The sequence below is a fragment of the Heptranchias perlo genome, chromosome 18, assembly GCF_035084215.1.
Source record: "Heptranchias perlo isolate sHepPer1 chromosome 18, sHepPer1.hap1, whole genome shotgun sequence".
Taxonomy (NCBI): domain Eukaryota; kingdom Metazoa; phylum Chordata; class Chondrichthyes; order Hexanchiformes; family Hexanchidae; genus Heptranchias; species Heptranchias perlo.
In genome coordinates, this window is record NC_090342.1 from 57,614,136 (window position 1) to 57,629,142 (window position 15,007).

Consider the following 15,007-nt stretch of genomic DNA (forward strand, 5'->3'; position numbering starts at 1 on the left):
AGAACAAAGGGAGGTAATATAAACTAAATGGCACAATTTTAAAGGGGGTGCAGGAACAGAGAGACCTGGGGGTGTATGCACACAAATCTTTGAAGGTAGCAGGACAAGTTGAGAAGGCAGTTAAAAAAGCATATTCGATCCTGGGCTTTATTAATAGAGGCATAGAGTACAAAAGCAAGGAAGTCATGCTAAACCTTTATAAATCACTGGTTTGGCCTCAGCTGGAGTATTGTGTTCAATTCTGGGCATCACACTTTAGGAAAGATATCAAGGCCTTAGAGAGGGTGTTCTCCTTAGAGCGGAGAAGGTTACGGGGAGATTTGATCGAGGTGTTCAAAATCATGAAGGGTTTTGATAGAGTAAATAAGGAGAAACTGTTTCCACTGGCAGAAGGGTCGGTAACCAGAGGACACAGATTTCAGGCAAAAGAACCAGAGGTGACATGAGGAAACATTTTTTTAATGCAGCAAGTTGTAATGATCTGGAATGCTCAGCCTGAAAGGGAGTGGAAGCAAATTCAATAGTAACTTTCAAAAGGAAATTGAATAAATACTTGAAGGGAAAAAATTACATGGCTATGGGGAAAGAGCAGGGGAATGGGACTAATTGGATAGCCCTTTGAAAGAGCTGGCACAGGCAAGATGGGCCGAATGGCCTTCTGTGCTGTAACATATTATGCTGCAATGTGTGATATGCAGCCCCTGCCTGCGATGTATCCTATAATATGGAGGCCACTTTGTGTAGAATGCACCTGAACTGGGAATTGACATGGGAAACATCTCTACATTTCAGCATTCCTGGTCCCAATCTGAGTGTTACAGGGAAGAACTGCTCACAATCTGCCTTTTCATCATGGTTTTTATTGAGGGGTAGGGGGGAGACATGAGCTACTTTACGTTTCCTGCAGCTTTGATCAGGTATATATAAAACCTATGAAGGCTCTATTACTGTTTTGTGAGGTGCCTCTCTGTAAATTCACATCTGGTAAGTGCCTGAGGGAGCAGGAATACCTCGTCTGACAGTGCTCTGGCAGGAATCCCAGTGCTGTTGCACTGTAATGCTCACTCCTGGTCGGGTCCTTTTAAATCTTGGTCTAATTTTTCATCCCCGTTATTTGCATGTGTTCCATTGTGTGAAAGGAAAGCCCCTCAATGTTGAATTGCCGGCCTGCAGACTAAGGCACCGTTAATGGTAGAACCCTTGGCTGCACCCTTTTGCACCCTATATCATGCTGCTGTTTTATTCTGGTTTGTACACAGGATGTCGGACTTAGTGGAAGTTCCTGATATTGTGAAGAAGCTGTCGTGGGTGGAGAATTACTGGCCGGAGGATTCCTTCTATCCTAAACCCTGCGTTCAGAAATACTGCCTGATGGGAATGGAAGATAGTTATACTGACTTCCACATTGACTTTGGGGGCACTTCTGTGTGGTACCATGTACTGTGGGTAAGAGGCTTACTGGCTGTAGGAGCAGGCATGGCTCGTTGTTGAAAGAAAGCAAGAGCTCCAATTCATACAGCACCTTATCACCAGGGTCCCTGGAGAATTACGGGAGCCTCTGCAAAGTTACTGGAAATTTCTTTCATTTCTTGCAGAGAAATCCTGGGCTGTTGTGACTACATGTTGGGCACATTCTTTCTCAATCTCATGGATTTCTCAAGCCCCCCCCACACAGGTTCACCCTGGCACTCGCTCTCTTCGCCCTGTCCTCTGGTAGATGGAGGGTCAGGCTCTTCCCTGTGAGATCCTGCCTAGCCTTTCTTCCACCCACCATCCCTCCTGAAGCCCCCTCTCCACTACTTACCTGCTGGCTGCTGACTGCTCTGCTGTTCCGGGCAGGAAATGGACTGCCGGGCAGGACATGGACTGGTGCCATTTAAACGAGGCCCATGAGATAACGTACCCAGGCCTGAAACCTAGGCCATCGAGTGTGTATCGCACTACCCCGCCAAAACCTGGTGGGGGTTAAAATAGACCGCAGGCATGGAGGTCCTCTATTGTTTTAAAAAAACTCAAAAGGTTTGCTTAACTTGTAAAAGTTGAAGTTTTCCCCATTGAAGTGGGAGTTGGCTTTCCAGTTGGGAGCAGTTGCCTGGGCCCCAGAGATGGTCTATGGGAGCCCAGCCGGAGCCTCTCACTACTGAGAATACAGGCTCCCTGCAAAGTCAGGCTGCAGCACCTCCCGATTAGCATGGTTCCCTGGGGTCGGGCAGCTCACTTCTGCTCCACAACACCCCCACTCACAGAGCCATCTAATGACGGAACTGTTTCCAGCATCTTCCTTCTTCCGGCAAAGTACCATTTCCCACAGACTTAGAAGCTTCTGATTTGTACTGATTTTGAACAATCTAGAACACGATAATAGGAGTGGGGAATATGTGTTACTAAAAGTTAAAGTTCATACAAGGGATATTATGATTGTGGGGCACTTGCAACAAATGCAAGTGTCAGCAGCTGTGCGTTGGGAGCAGTGTTATGGTCAGTGACCACAGAGAAGTCCAGGAACTCGAGTGGTCCTCTCGTTGAGGGGTTGACATTAAAATCCAAAGTTGTGAATTCTTTTCTTCCTTGCAGGGTGAAAAACTCTTTTACTTAATAAAGCCAACCAATTCGAATCTTGCACTATATGAAAGCTGGAGCTCTTCTGTTGACCAGAGCGAGACGTTCTTCGGAGACCAGGTGGACAGATGCTACAAGTGCGTACTACTGCAGGGACAGACACTCCTCATTCCCACAGGTACAGTGAAGGAGGATGGAAATGGGAGCTTCCCACCCTTCCCAGCACTACAGACAGGTCACCTGATTACCAGGGCAAAACTTAATCAGGCAGCAGGGCACAATGTGTCCAACCACTTGGATTCTGGGCTCCAGTTCCTCCGGTGGATGGAGGCCTGGGCTGTCCCCTCTGGGGCTCAGGTTCATCTCTAAATAGATGGAGGATGATGACCTCAGGTCTGCACTCCTCCAAATAGTGTGAGGGCCTGTGGTCAAGTTCAGATTGGAAGAGCCTGACAGTCACGTCATGCTGGTCTGTCATCTTCATTCAGGATCCTCTGGCTTTATTCCACTTCATAAACTGCTGTGATATTTAGCACTGACTCACACAGCTACTTTTTATTTACTCTACAATTCTCGGTAAGTGATCACAAGGAGCTGAATAGAAACGGGCTTTCCACCAGAAAACGAGCAGCTTGTCCTCTGCCCAGTGGGTATCGGAGTGGCAGGATGTGACCGGGCCGTGCAGACTGGTTCAATCCCTGAGTCAACTGATATCAGCCAAGTCAGTGGTCAGTGAGTAACCTCTGACTCGGGCAAGGTTCACACACCTGATTGCTGACCAGTGACTGCCGCTGGAAGGACTTGGTTTTGACGGAGCCCATGTTCAGACAACCTAGGATTACATGCTGTGGGTGGCAGGGAGCCCTGTGAGAATCCTCATAACTGGTATAAGTGAGTGCGCACACTTCACTTCCTGCTAACTAAAGTCGGAGTTTATAAAGGAGATCTTCAGCTCTATGGTTCTGTGAGAGGAAAATGATCTTCTGAATAAAACCGAGCCTGTAAAATAAAGTGGGTAGCTGTGGCTAAACGTAGGAACAGAGTAGGCCATTCAGCCCCTTGAGCCTGATCTGCCATTCAATTAGATCATGGTTGATCTGTATCTTAACTCCATTTACCCACTTATGACCCATATCCCTTGATACCCTTACCTAACAAAAATCTACCGATCTCAGTCTTGAAAGCTCCATTTTACCCCCAGCATCCACAACCTTTTACATAGAAACATAGAAAATGGGAGCAGGAGTAGGCCATTCGGCTCTTCGAGCCTGCTCCGCTATTCAATATGATCATGGCTGATCCTCTATCTCAATACCATATTCCTGCTCATTCCCCATACCCCTTAATGCCTTTTGTGTCTAGAAATCTATCTGGCTCCTTAAATATATTCAGTGACTTGGCCTCCACCTCCTTCTGTGGCAGAGAATTCCACAGGTTCACCACCGTCTGAGTGAAGAAATTTCTCCTCATCTCAGTCCTAAATGTCCTACTCCGTATCCTGAGACTGTGACCCCTCATTCTGGACCCCGCAGCCAGGGGAAACATCCTCCCTGCATCCAGTCTGTCTAGCCCTGTCAGAATTTTATATGTTTCAATGAGATCCCCTCTCATTCTTCTAAACTCGAGTGAATACAGGCCGAGTCGACCCAATCTCTCCTCATACAACAGTCCTGCCATCCCAGGAATCAGTCTGGTGAACCTTCGCTGCACTCCCTCTGTGGCAAGTATATTCTTTCTTAGGTAAGGAGACCAAAACTGCACACAATACTCCAGGTGTGGTCTCACCAAGGCCCTGTATAACTGCAGTAAGACATCCTTGCTCCTGTACTCAAATCCTCTTGCAATGAAGGCCAACATATCATTTGCCTTCCTAACTGCTTGCTGTACCTGCTTGTTTGCTTTCAGTGACTGGTGAACAAGGACACCCAGTCCCTTTGTACATCAACATTTCCCAATCTATCACCATTTAAATAATACTCTGCCTTTCTGTTTTTCCTTCGGAAGTGGATAACTTCACATTTATCCACATTATACTGCATCTGCCATGTATTTGCCCACTCACTCAACTTGTCTAAATCACCTTGAAGCCTCTTTGCATCCTCCTCACAACTCACAATCCCACCTAGTTTTGTGTCAGCAAACTTAGAAATATTATATTTGGTTCCCTTATCCAAATCATTGATATATATTGTGAATAGCTGGGGCCCAAGCACTGATCCCTGCAGTATCCCACTAGCCACCCTGAAAAGACCCATCTATTCCTACTCTCTCTTTCCTGTCTGTTAACCAATTATCAATCCATGCTGGTATATTTCCCCCAATCCCATGTGCTTTAATTTTGCACACTAACCTCTTAATTGGGACTTTATCAAAGGCTTTCTGAAAATCCAAATACACCACATCCACTGGTTCCCCCTTATCTATTCTACCAGTTACATCCTCAAAAATCTTCAGTAGGTTTGTCAAACATGATTTCCCTTTCATAAATCCATGTTGACTTTGTCTAATCCCGTTGATATTTTCTAAGTGTCCTGTTATCACATCCTTTATAATAGACTCTAGCATTTTCCCTACTACTGATGTTAGGCTAACCGGTCTGTAATTCCCTGTTTTCTCTCTCCCTCCTTTTTTAAATAGTAGGGTTACATTTGCCACCCTCCAATCTGCAGGAACTGTTCCGTAATCTATAGAATTTTGGAAGATGACAACCAATGCATCCACTATTTCCATGGCTACCTCTTTTAGTACTCTGGGATGCAGATTATCAGGCCCTGGGGATTTATCAGCTTTCAGTCCCATTAATTTCTCCAGCACTTTTTTCACTAGTACTAATTTCCTTTAATTCCTCCTTCTCACTAGTCCATTGGTTCCCTAGCATTTCTGGAAGTTATTTGTGTCCTCTTCCGTGAAGACAGAACCAAAGTATTTGTTTAATTGCTCTGCCATTTCCTTGTTCCCCATTATAAATTCTCCCGTTTCTGACTGTAAGGGACCTACATTTGTCTTGACTAATCTTTTTCTTTTTACATACTTGTAGAAGCTTTTACAGTCCATTTTTATGTTCCTTGTAATTTTACTCTCATATTCTATTTTTCCCCTCTTAATCAATCTCTGGGTCCTTTTTTGCTGAATTCTAAACTGCTCCCAATCCTTAGGCTTGCTACTTTTTCTGGCAACTTTATATAACTCCTCTTTGGATCTAATATCCTTAATTTCTTTTGTTAGCCATGGTTGGGCCGCTTTTCCTTTTGTGTTTTGGCGCCAGAAAGGAATGTATAACTGTTGCAATTCATGCATTCGTTCCTTAAATGTTAGCCATTGCCTATCCACTGTCATGCCTTTTAATGACGCTCCCCAATCTATCATAGCCAACTCACTCCTCATACCTTCATAGTTTCCTTTGTTTAGATTTAGGAACTTAGTTTTGGATTGGACTACTTCACTTTCCATCTTAATGAAGAATTCTATCATGTTGTGGTCACTCTTCCCTCAAGGACCCTACACAACAAAATTATTAATTAACCCCTTCTCATTGCACAATACCCAATCTAGGATAGCCTGGGGGAGAGAGTTGTAGGTTTTCGCTACCCTTTGTGTGAAAATATGCTTTCTGATTACTAACTGCTACAGTCACCTCTTGTTCAATTCTGAATATTGACAAACTGTATAGAATCACTGTCACTGCAGCAAAGGTGACTGTTCCTGGTCACATTCCTAATCTTTGTTAGCTTCCCTTCAATATCAGACCAGCTTAAGACCAAATTAATCAGGAACTCATATAATCAGACCCTCAAAAACCCCGAGTAGCATTCCTCTCTTGATACCACTTTCATGGGAGGGAAATACCTCTCAGCTCACTGTATGCAAATTTCTATGAGATGTTTAAACGGTCGTTAGTGAGGGGCCGGATGTCTCTGGTTATGCCTCTGTCCTTAATAGAGCTAAAATGAATGGCTAGTTGGCACTCTGCCAGTCTCTAATACGCAGTAATATCAGGGCTGAGGCAGACCACAGACACGACTTGCAGTTAATTGCCAACTTCTGGCACTGGCTCTTGATGAGGTTAGACTGAATCTATTCCAGTCCAGCAAGAAATTGGGTTGTTTATTGCTAACCTGTGAGTCTGCTGAAAACTCTTGTTTAAAATGAGCCCTTGTAGGTGACAGGATGATTGCAGTGAAGTTTGTGTGTTTATGTCTGTTCAGATTGTTTTTATATCACTGTTTTTGCAGAGTTCAGGAGCTGAAGGCAGCTGAACGAGCTACTTTCCTGGGCCCTGCACAGCCACATTTCAGTTGCCAAAGTGGAGCAGAGGCACTGATATGATGCAAGCCCTTGGAATGTGTCTATTTGTGATGTGTCAGTGGGAGTGGTCTGTTAGGAGACTGTTGCAGACCATCTTCCTTCTCTTGTCTCTGCCAGTATCAGTGGTTGGTCCCAAATGACACCCATGAGAAGTGGAAATACTCCAGAATTTATCCTCAGTGCTTCTAAAGATAACAGACCTCCCATTCCTGGTAGCCAGCAGGCATCCTCTGACGTTGGGCACATTGTTGAAGACAGGATGAGGAGCAGGCTCGCTGTATTCTCCACTCCAGTCTGCCAAGACTGGCTCACAGATAATGTCATTTGGATATCAAGGATGAGTCACAAACTTCTCCAGCTCAAGCTTCAGGCCCTCGTACTCTGCTCTTGCTACTAACTCCAGCCCCTTGTCATTGATTCCATCCCCCTTCCTGATCTGTTACTCAGGCTGCACCTAGCCATGCAGAGCCTCGTCCCACTTGACGCTGAGCTGAGCTTCAAACCCTACATCCTCTCCACCATCAAGACCACATATTTCCATCACCGCAACCCTGCCCACCCATCCCCCCCTCACTGGTGAAACCCTTACCCATGCTTTTGTTTTAACCCAGGTTTGCCCTCTTTCCCCAGGCTTGCCCTGTGTTTTAACCCTGGTTCGCCCTCTTTCCTCAGGCTGGATCCACGCTGTCCTGACCTCCAAGGATTGCATGGCTTTCGGTGGAAATTTCCTGCACAACCTCAACATCAGCACACAACTCAGGTTAGTAGCCACCCTCGATATCCTGTTCTTTGCCTGCTGCTTCTCTCTCCCACACCCAATAACAGATCAGATAAATTTAATCCCAACTTACCAGCACACTTCTCAAAAATTCCTTATTAATACCAGTGTCCAGGAACAGCCCCCTTGCAACTGTGGTGTGTGATCCAGTTGGGCCGCCGCGTTTGGACCAGTTGGGCCGGACTTTTGCACAGTTCAGCATGTGATATCGGGAGTGTAACTGAGCTTTGATTCAACGGAGCACTACGCTGAGAGGGCGGCAACAGCCATTGATCATTAATCCGTTAGTGTGGATGTTTTTCTGGCCCCCTCTGCCCCGGCAGTGAACAGCCAAAGTGAGCGTGAAGTATACTCAGGGCCAACCCGCCCTCAGTAGGGTGATGTGCTGTGAAATGGGGTTGGAAAGAGGTAAGCAGCTGCACACCTTCTGCCGCTGGACTCGGGGCCTTCTGCCGCTGGACTTGGGATGCTAGCCTTGGGGCTAAAAGGTGCTGTATGCCTGTTGGCTGACCTGCCTTTCTGCGACCTCCGGCTTGCTGCTAGACCCCATCAGATCCTCGGATCTGAGGGAGGCCCTGGCGTGCGGGCTGTGCCAGCTACCTGGGTGACCCTGCATTGCCTTGGCAGGAAATTGAGGTGGAAGGCTAGGCCCTGTGGCCCCTTTCACTCATTACTCATTCACATTGCCCCATGGGCAAAGGCCCAAACCCATTGCATTCCTAAATTGGAGAATAGAACTGTTAGTGATTTGGGCTGGGTTTACTTAACTCTTTAAAGAAACTTTGGGAACTCCGTTGACCAAATTATAAAACTGCAATATTTGGAGCTTTTTCTGAGAATATTGTGATTTAAAATATTAGTGGTTTGTGAAAATCTAATTCTGCTCAACAAAATGCAGGAGTGTGTCTTTGCACTTTGAATGTGAAGATATTTATGACAAGGTATTGCAAGGGTCAGTTATACACTGCCTTTTACTGGCCAACTCCTTGGACTATGGTCAAAAACATGCAGCCTCTATCAGAAACATTGCAAACAGTCAGCCCAGTGATGAGATGTTTGGGTGATGGTTTTATGATCTGGTGTCAGTAGATCTGATTGTTGGTAACACCAGGTCCATGTTGCACCACAGGATGGTCATTTTCTGAAACTGGATAGGAGCAGCTGCTCTGCAAGATCATGGCACCAATGTCAACCCAATCTCTCCCCTCCAGCTCCCCCTAGAACCCCAATGAAGTGTACAAAACAACTGGGGATGTTCCATAGTGAGCATACCAACCGAGTACAAGGTGACTGCACAGGGCGATTTGTAAGTCTCTTTTCTCCTGACCCTAAGGAAGCTAAAGGGGTCACTTCATTGTCATTTTCATTTTCAGGGTCTATGAGATGGAGAAGCGATTAAAGACTCCGGAGCTTTTCAAGTTTCCATACTTTGAGGCAATTTGTTGGTACGTGGCAAACAGCCTTCAGGAAACTCTAAAAGGTATGGGGAGCTAATGAGAATCAAGCAGCAAAATAGGCCATTTAACTTGTTCAGTGATGCGTTCATAAGAGCAGTCATAGAATTTCCAATTAAATGGGGTGAATTTTAGAGGTGGCCATGTTGGCAGCGGCTAGATACAGGCAAAAAGACCTGCGTTAGAAGTTGAAACTTGGGCATCTCCCCAATCTCTCAAATTCACATCTTTAATTGGAAATTCTTCAACTGTTCTGTTTTTGCAAGAAGCTAAAGGTTTGTTTGGGGTTTATGAATGTACAGGACCTCTGGATTCACACTTGATGCAGAGAAATGTGAGGTGTTATATTTAGGGCGGATGAATAAGGAAAGGAAATATACACAATGTGGTGAATTTTAAAAGGAGCAGAGAGACTTGGGCTCAGATTCAACGATCTTTAAAGGTGAGAGAACAAGCTGATAAAGCTGTTTCTTTATGGGATCCTAAGTTTTATAAATAGGGGCATGGAGTACAACAGCAAAGAGTGAATGCTAAACCTGTACAAATCATTGGTTAGGCCACAGTTACAACATGGTGTTCAGTTTTGGGTACTTACTTTAGCAATGATGTCAAGGTCATGGTGAGGCTGTGGAAGAGATACAGTAAGATAATACCAGGGGTGAGAAGCTTTAGTTATGAAGAGAGATTCGACAAACTGGAGCTCTTTTCATTAGAATATTATGAGGGGGTTTGTGACAAGGTCAATAGAGAGTGTGTTATGGAGTGGTTTGTTGGACACTGTCAGTGCTCCATCTCACTGTGTTATGGAATTGAATTATTTGCTCATCAAATCTCAATTTAACTGTAACAATTGACATAGTTGGTACTCGTGCATCGTAGATAAGAAGTTAAATCTGAATTCTTTGATTCTATATTTAGAAATGAGGGAGGAGAGCTGTCAGCCACAGGAATACCTAGTGGAAGGAGTTAAGTCGCTGATCCCTTCACTTAAATGCTGGATTCAGAAAGAGGTAATGGAGCTTTAATAAAGACATCTTCTAAACACTTGTCGCTCTCACCCATTGCAGTAGTGTGGTTGGTTCATGCCTGTGATTCTTCAGGTGTGTGTGGATACTGGGTGAGAATTTCATCAAGCTCCATGATGCTCCCATAGTGGAACTCACTGACTTGCTTCACATATAAAGAATCGCCAGATTGGTGAGGTAGTGGCAGGCCGGCCGAAATATAAGACCAGTTAGATGGTGTTGATTGAGCAGTTTTGCCCAGGACAATGGGAGCGTTCCTTTCTCTGGGAATCGTTAATGAAGCAAGCAGATGAGGCCTCAGTTCAACATTGCATTTAATGGATGGAACCTTCAACCATGCAGCAGTCCCTCACTGCTGCACTGTAGTGTCATCCTGGATTGTGTACATGAGTACTGGATCCAAGTGTTGTGTGAGCTGAACTGCAGAACGCCCTTCACTCTAGGCAGTAATTGGATCCCTTGCCCTACAGGAACCAAGGACGGGTACTGAAGGGGAAGTGGTGATCTACTGAAAGCTGACCAGGTTTCAGTTCACCCCAGAAGGGATGTACCCTGGCATCACAGTCATGCCCTGGGTTGACCCCTCCTACACCAAATGTGACTGATTCCACGGTGTGGGCTCTTTTACCCATTCTGTGTATCTAACGCAATGTGTGTTGAGCAGTGATGCTGTGTACTAGACGTTCTCTGTAGGGACTGTCATAGCTGCATGTACTGGGTCATCACCTTAGGTTCAAATTAAACTGTGAAAAAGGAGGTGACTTTTCTTATTTTACCAAAGGTCACCTTTTAAGTATCCTGGGGCACCTTGTTTGATTTGGGTCTTGTGGTTTTGCCCCCTCAGGTACACACTGCACAGTCACCTCGAGACAAGCACACAGGTTCATCTTGGCCATCAAGTACTCTACATAGAACCATAGAAAGGTTACAGCATGGAAGGAGGCCATTCGGCCCATCGAGTTCGCGCCGGCTCTATGCAAGAGTAATCCAGCTAGTCCCACTCCCCCGCCCTATCCCTGTAGCCCTGCAAATTTTTTCCTTTCAAATACTTATCCAGTTCCCTTTTGAAGGCCATGATTGAATCTGCCTCCACCACCCCCTCGGGCAGTGCATTCCAGATCCTAACCACTCGCTGTGTAAAAACATTTTTCCTTATGTCACCTTTGGTTCTTTTGCCAATCACCTTAAATCTATGTTCTTGACCCTTCCGCCAATGGGAACAGTTTTTCTCTATCTACTCTGTCTAGACCCTTCATGATTTTGAATACCTCTATCAAATCTCCTCGCAACCGTCTCTGTTCCAAGGAGAACAATCCCAGCTTCTCCAGTCTATCCACGCAGCTAAAGTTCCTCATTCTAGTAAATCTCTTCTGCACCCTCTCTAAGGCCTTCACATCTTTCCTAAAGTGCGGTGCCCAGAACGACGCAATACTCCAGTTGTGGCCGAACCACTGTTTTATAAATCATGACTTCCATACTTTTGTACTCTCTGCCTCTATTTATAAAGCCCAGGATCTCGTTTGCTTTTTTAACCGCTTTTTCAACCTGCCTTGCCACCATCAACGATTTGTGCACATATACCCCCAGATCCCTCTGTTCCTGTACCCCTTTTAGAGTTGTGCCCTCTAGTTTATATTGCCTCTCCTTGTTCTTCCTACCAAAATGTATCACTTCGCATTTTTCTGTGTTAAATTTCATCTGCCACGTGTCTGCCCATGCCACCAGCCTGTCTATATCCTCTTGAAGTCTATCACTATCCTCCTCGCTGTTTACTACCCTTCCAAGTTTTGTGTCATCTGCGAATTTTGAAATTGTGCCCTGTATGTCCAAGTCATTAACATATATCAAGAAAAGCAGTGGTCCTAGTACCGACCCTTGGGGAACACCACTGCACACCTTCCTCCAGTCCAAAAAACAACTGTTCACCACTACTCTCTGTTTTCCGTCCCTTAGCCAATTCTGTATCCATGTTGCTACTGCCGTCTTTACGCTATGGGCCGCAATCTTGAGGATAAGCCACCGGCCCCTCATCAAACGCCTTTTGAAAGTCCACATACAGCACATCAACTGCATTGCCCTCATCTACCCTCTCTGTTATCTCATCAAAAAGCTCTATCAGGTTAGTTCAACATGATTTGCCTTTAACAAATCAGTGCTGGCTTTCCCTAATCAATCCACACTCGTCCAAGTGACTGTCCCGGATTATCATTTCTCAAAGTTTCCCCACCACTGTGGTTAAACTGACCTGGCATGTAGTTGCTGGGTTTATCCTTACACCCTTTTTTGAACAAGGGTGTAACATTTGCAATTCTCCAGTCCTCTGGCACCACCCCTATATCTATGGATGTTTGGAAGATTATGGCCAGTACCTCTGCAATTTCCACCCTTACTTCCCTCAACAACCTAGGACGTATCCCATCCGGACCGGGTGACTTATCTACTTTAAGTACAGCTAGCCTTTCTAGTACATCCTCTTTATCAAGTTTTTAGCCCATCCAGTATCTCAACTACATCTTCCTTTACTGAGACTCTGGCAGCATCTTCTTCCTTGGTAAAGGCAGATGCAAAGTACTCATTTTGTACCTCGGCCATCCCCTCTGCCTCCATGAGTAGATCTTTTTGGTCCCTAATTGGCCTTAGCTCTCCTCTTACTACCCATTTACTGTTTACATGCCTGTAGAAGGCTTTTGGATTCACTTTTATGTTAGCCGCCAGTCTATTCTCATACTCTCTCTTTGCCCCTCTTATTTCCTTTTTCACTTCCCCCTTGAACTTTCTATATTGCGTTATCAACCTGACATCTGTAATGCGCCCCTTTTTTCCGATTCATCTTACTCTCTATCTCTTTTGTCATCCAGGGAGCTCTGGCTTTGGTTGCCCTACCTTTCTGCCTTGTGGGAATGTGCCTAGACTGTACCCGAACCATCTCCTGTTTAAAGGCCGCCCATTGTTCAATTACATTTTTGCCTGCCAATCTGTGATTCCAATTTACCCGGGCCAGATCCGTTCTCATCCCATTGAAATTGGCCCTCCTCCAATTGAGTATATTTTTTACTTTAGAGTGGTTCTTGTCCTTTTCCATAGCTATTCTAAACCTTATGATACTATGATCGCTGCTCCCTAAATGCTCCCCCACTGACACTTGCTCCACTTGGCCCGCCTCATTCCCTAGAACCAAGTCTAGCATATATAAGCAACATATGGAAAAATTCACTAGAATGATACCGGGGCTAAAAGGGTTAAATTATAAGGCTAATTTGCAGAGACTTGGTTTGTATTCCCTTGAGTTTAGAAGATTATGGGGTGATCTAATTGAGGTATTTAAGATGATCAAATGAGTTAATAGGTTAGATAGAGAGAAACTATTTCCTCTGGTGGGAGAGTCCAGAACAAGGGACATAACCTTAAAATTAGGCTAGGCTGTTGAGGAGTGATATCAGAAAGCACTTCTTCACACATAGGGTAGAAGTAATTGGGACCTCTTCTCTTTCCACCCCCCCACCCCCCCCTCGCCCACTTCCCAAAAAATGCTGTCGCAGATGGGGGCCAATTGATAATGTCAAAACTGAGATTGATAGATTTTTGTTAGGCAAGGGTATTAAGGGTTACGGAGTCAAGATGGATAAATAGAGTTAAGATACAGATCACCCATGATCTAATTGAATGGTGGAACAGGCTGGAGGGGCTGAATGGCCTATTCCTGTTCCTAAATTCCTAAAACTTGTAAAGCACATCTACCAACTTGTTAAAGATTGGCCTGATCCTTTCCACTGGCTTCATGCTGGGGTGGGAATGAACACTGACTCTGCCAATGGCATTCTGTTTGGTTGATGTGTTGTGTGGCTTGCTTGAGCTGTGTGGCAGGTTCCCTTCCCTAATGGTTTGTTTCCCCTCTTCCCTGACCCAGGGTCACAGAAGCCAATTGTAGTATCCCAACTAACAGCATTACTGAGATCAGCGAACTCAGCACAGACCAAGGATCCGACCTGGAACAACCTGGTCTGTATGACTACCAAAACTCACCCAGCCAAAACAGCCCGGAAATTCTTTGGTTGATCGTTGATTAAATAGTTTAAGTTGTTTTATACTGAGCAGTGTTTCTTGATTGAAGTTCACTTTTTGGCCAAGAAGCAGTTGAGTGGTGATTTAGAAATGTTAGACTGGGGGAGGCGTTAGTGAGGCAGGCACCAGGCTGCGTTTCAATAGCAGTGCTAGACTCCTGAAATAAAATCCAAAAGTGCTGCAAGGTCAGACAGCATCAGAGGGGAGAGCAAAACACGGTCAACGTTTCAAGTCAATGACCTTTCATCAGAACTAGATTCCTCCTGAGTAGGTTTTAGGCTGCAACTGGGCCAAAGGTGAGGGGACCTGATAATGTCCTTGAGAGGCACATGACAGGGACCTTCACAGAACTGCATCATCCAATGCATCAACAACAACAACAACTTGCATTTATATTGCGCCTTTATCTGAGAAAATTTGACACCGTGCAACGAAGAGATATTAGGACAGGTGACCAAAGGCTTGGTTAAAGAGGTAGGTTTTAAGGAGCGACTTAAAGAAGGAGGGAGAGATGCACTCAATCTACAAGATGCATGGCAGCAACTCACCAAGGCTTCTTCGACAGCACCTCCCAAACCCGCGATCTCGACCACCTAAAAGGACAAGGGCAGCACGCATATGGGAACAAAACCACCTGCACGGTCCCCTCCAAGTCACACTGGACGGTTCCTGTCTTGAAAATATATTGCCGTTCATCGTCGCTGGGTCAAAATCCTGGAACTCCCTACCTAACAGCACTATAGGAGAACGTTCACCACATGGACTGCAGCGGTTCAAGAATTAGGGATGGGCAATAAATGCTGGCCTTGCCAGCGACGCCCACA

The 15,007-nt window shown here is 45.3% G+C and overlaps 1 protein-coding gene across 2 annotated transcripts in view; it reads left to right on the top strand.

The window, feature by feature from the left end:
• The window catches only part of LOC137334893 (lysine-specific demethylase 7B-like), a 176,162-nt gene that overhangs the window by 64,068 nt on the left and 97,087 nt on the right, over positions 1 to 15,007 (top strand). For both annotated transcript variants that reach the window (XM_067999963.1, XM_067999965.1), the window contains 5 exons: positions 1,260 to 1,446; positions 2,575 to 2,737; positions 7,537 to 7,624; positions 9,016 to 9,122; positions 10,015 to 10,106. In XM_067999963.1, the coding sequence (XP_067856064.1) occupies positions 1,260 to 1,446; positions 2,575 to 2,737; positions 7,537 to 7,624; positions 9,016 to 9,122; positions 10,015 to 10,106 (637 nt within the window). The remainder of the gene's footprint in view (positions 1 to 1,259; positions 1,447 to 2,574; positions 2,738 to 7,536; positions 7,625 to 9,015; positions 9,123 to 10,014; positions 10,107 to 15,007) is intronic.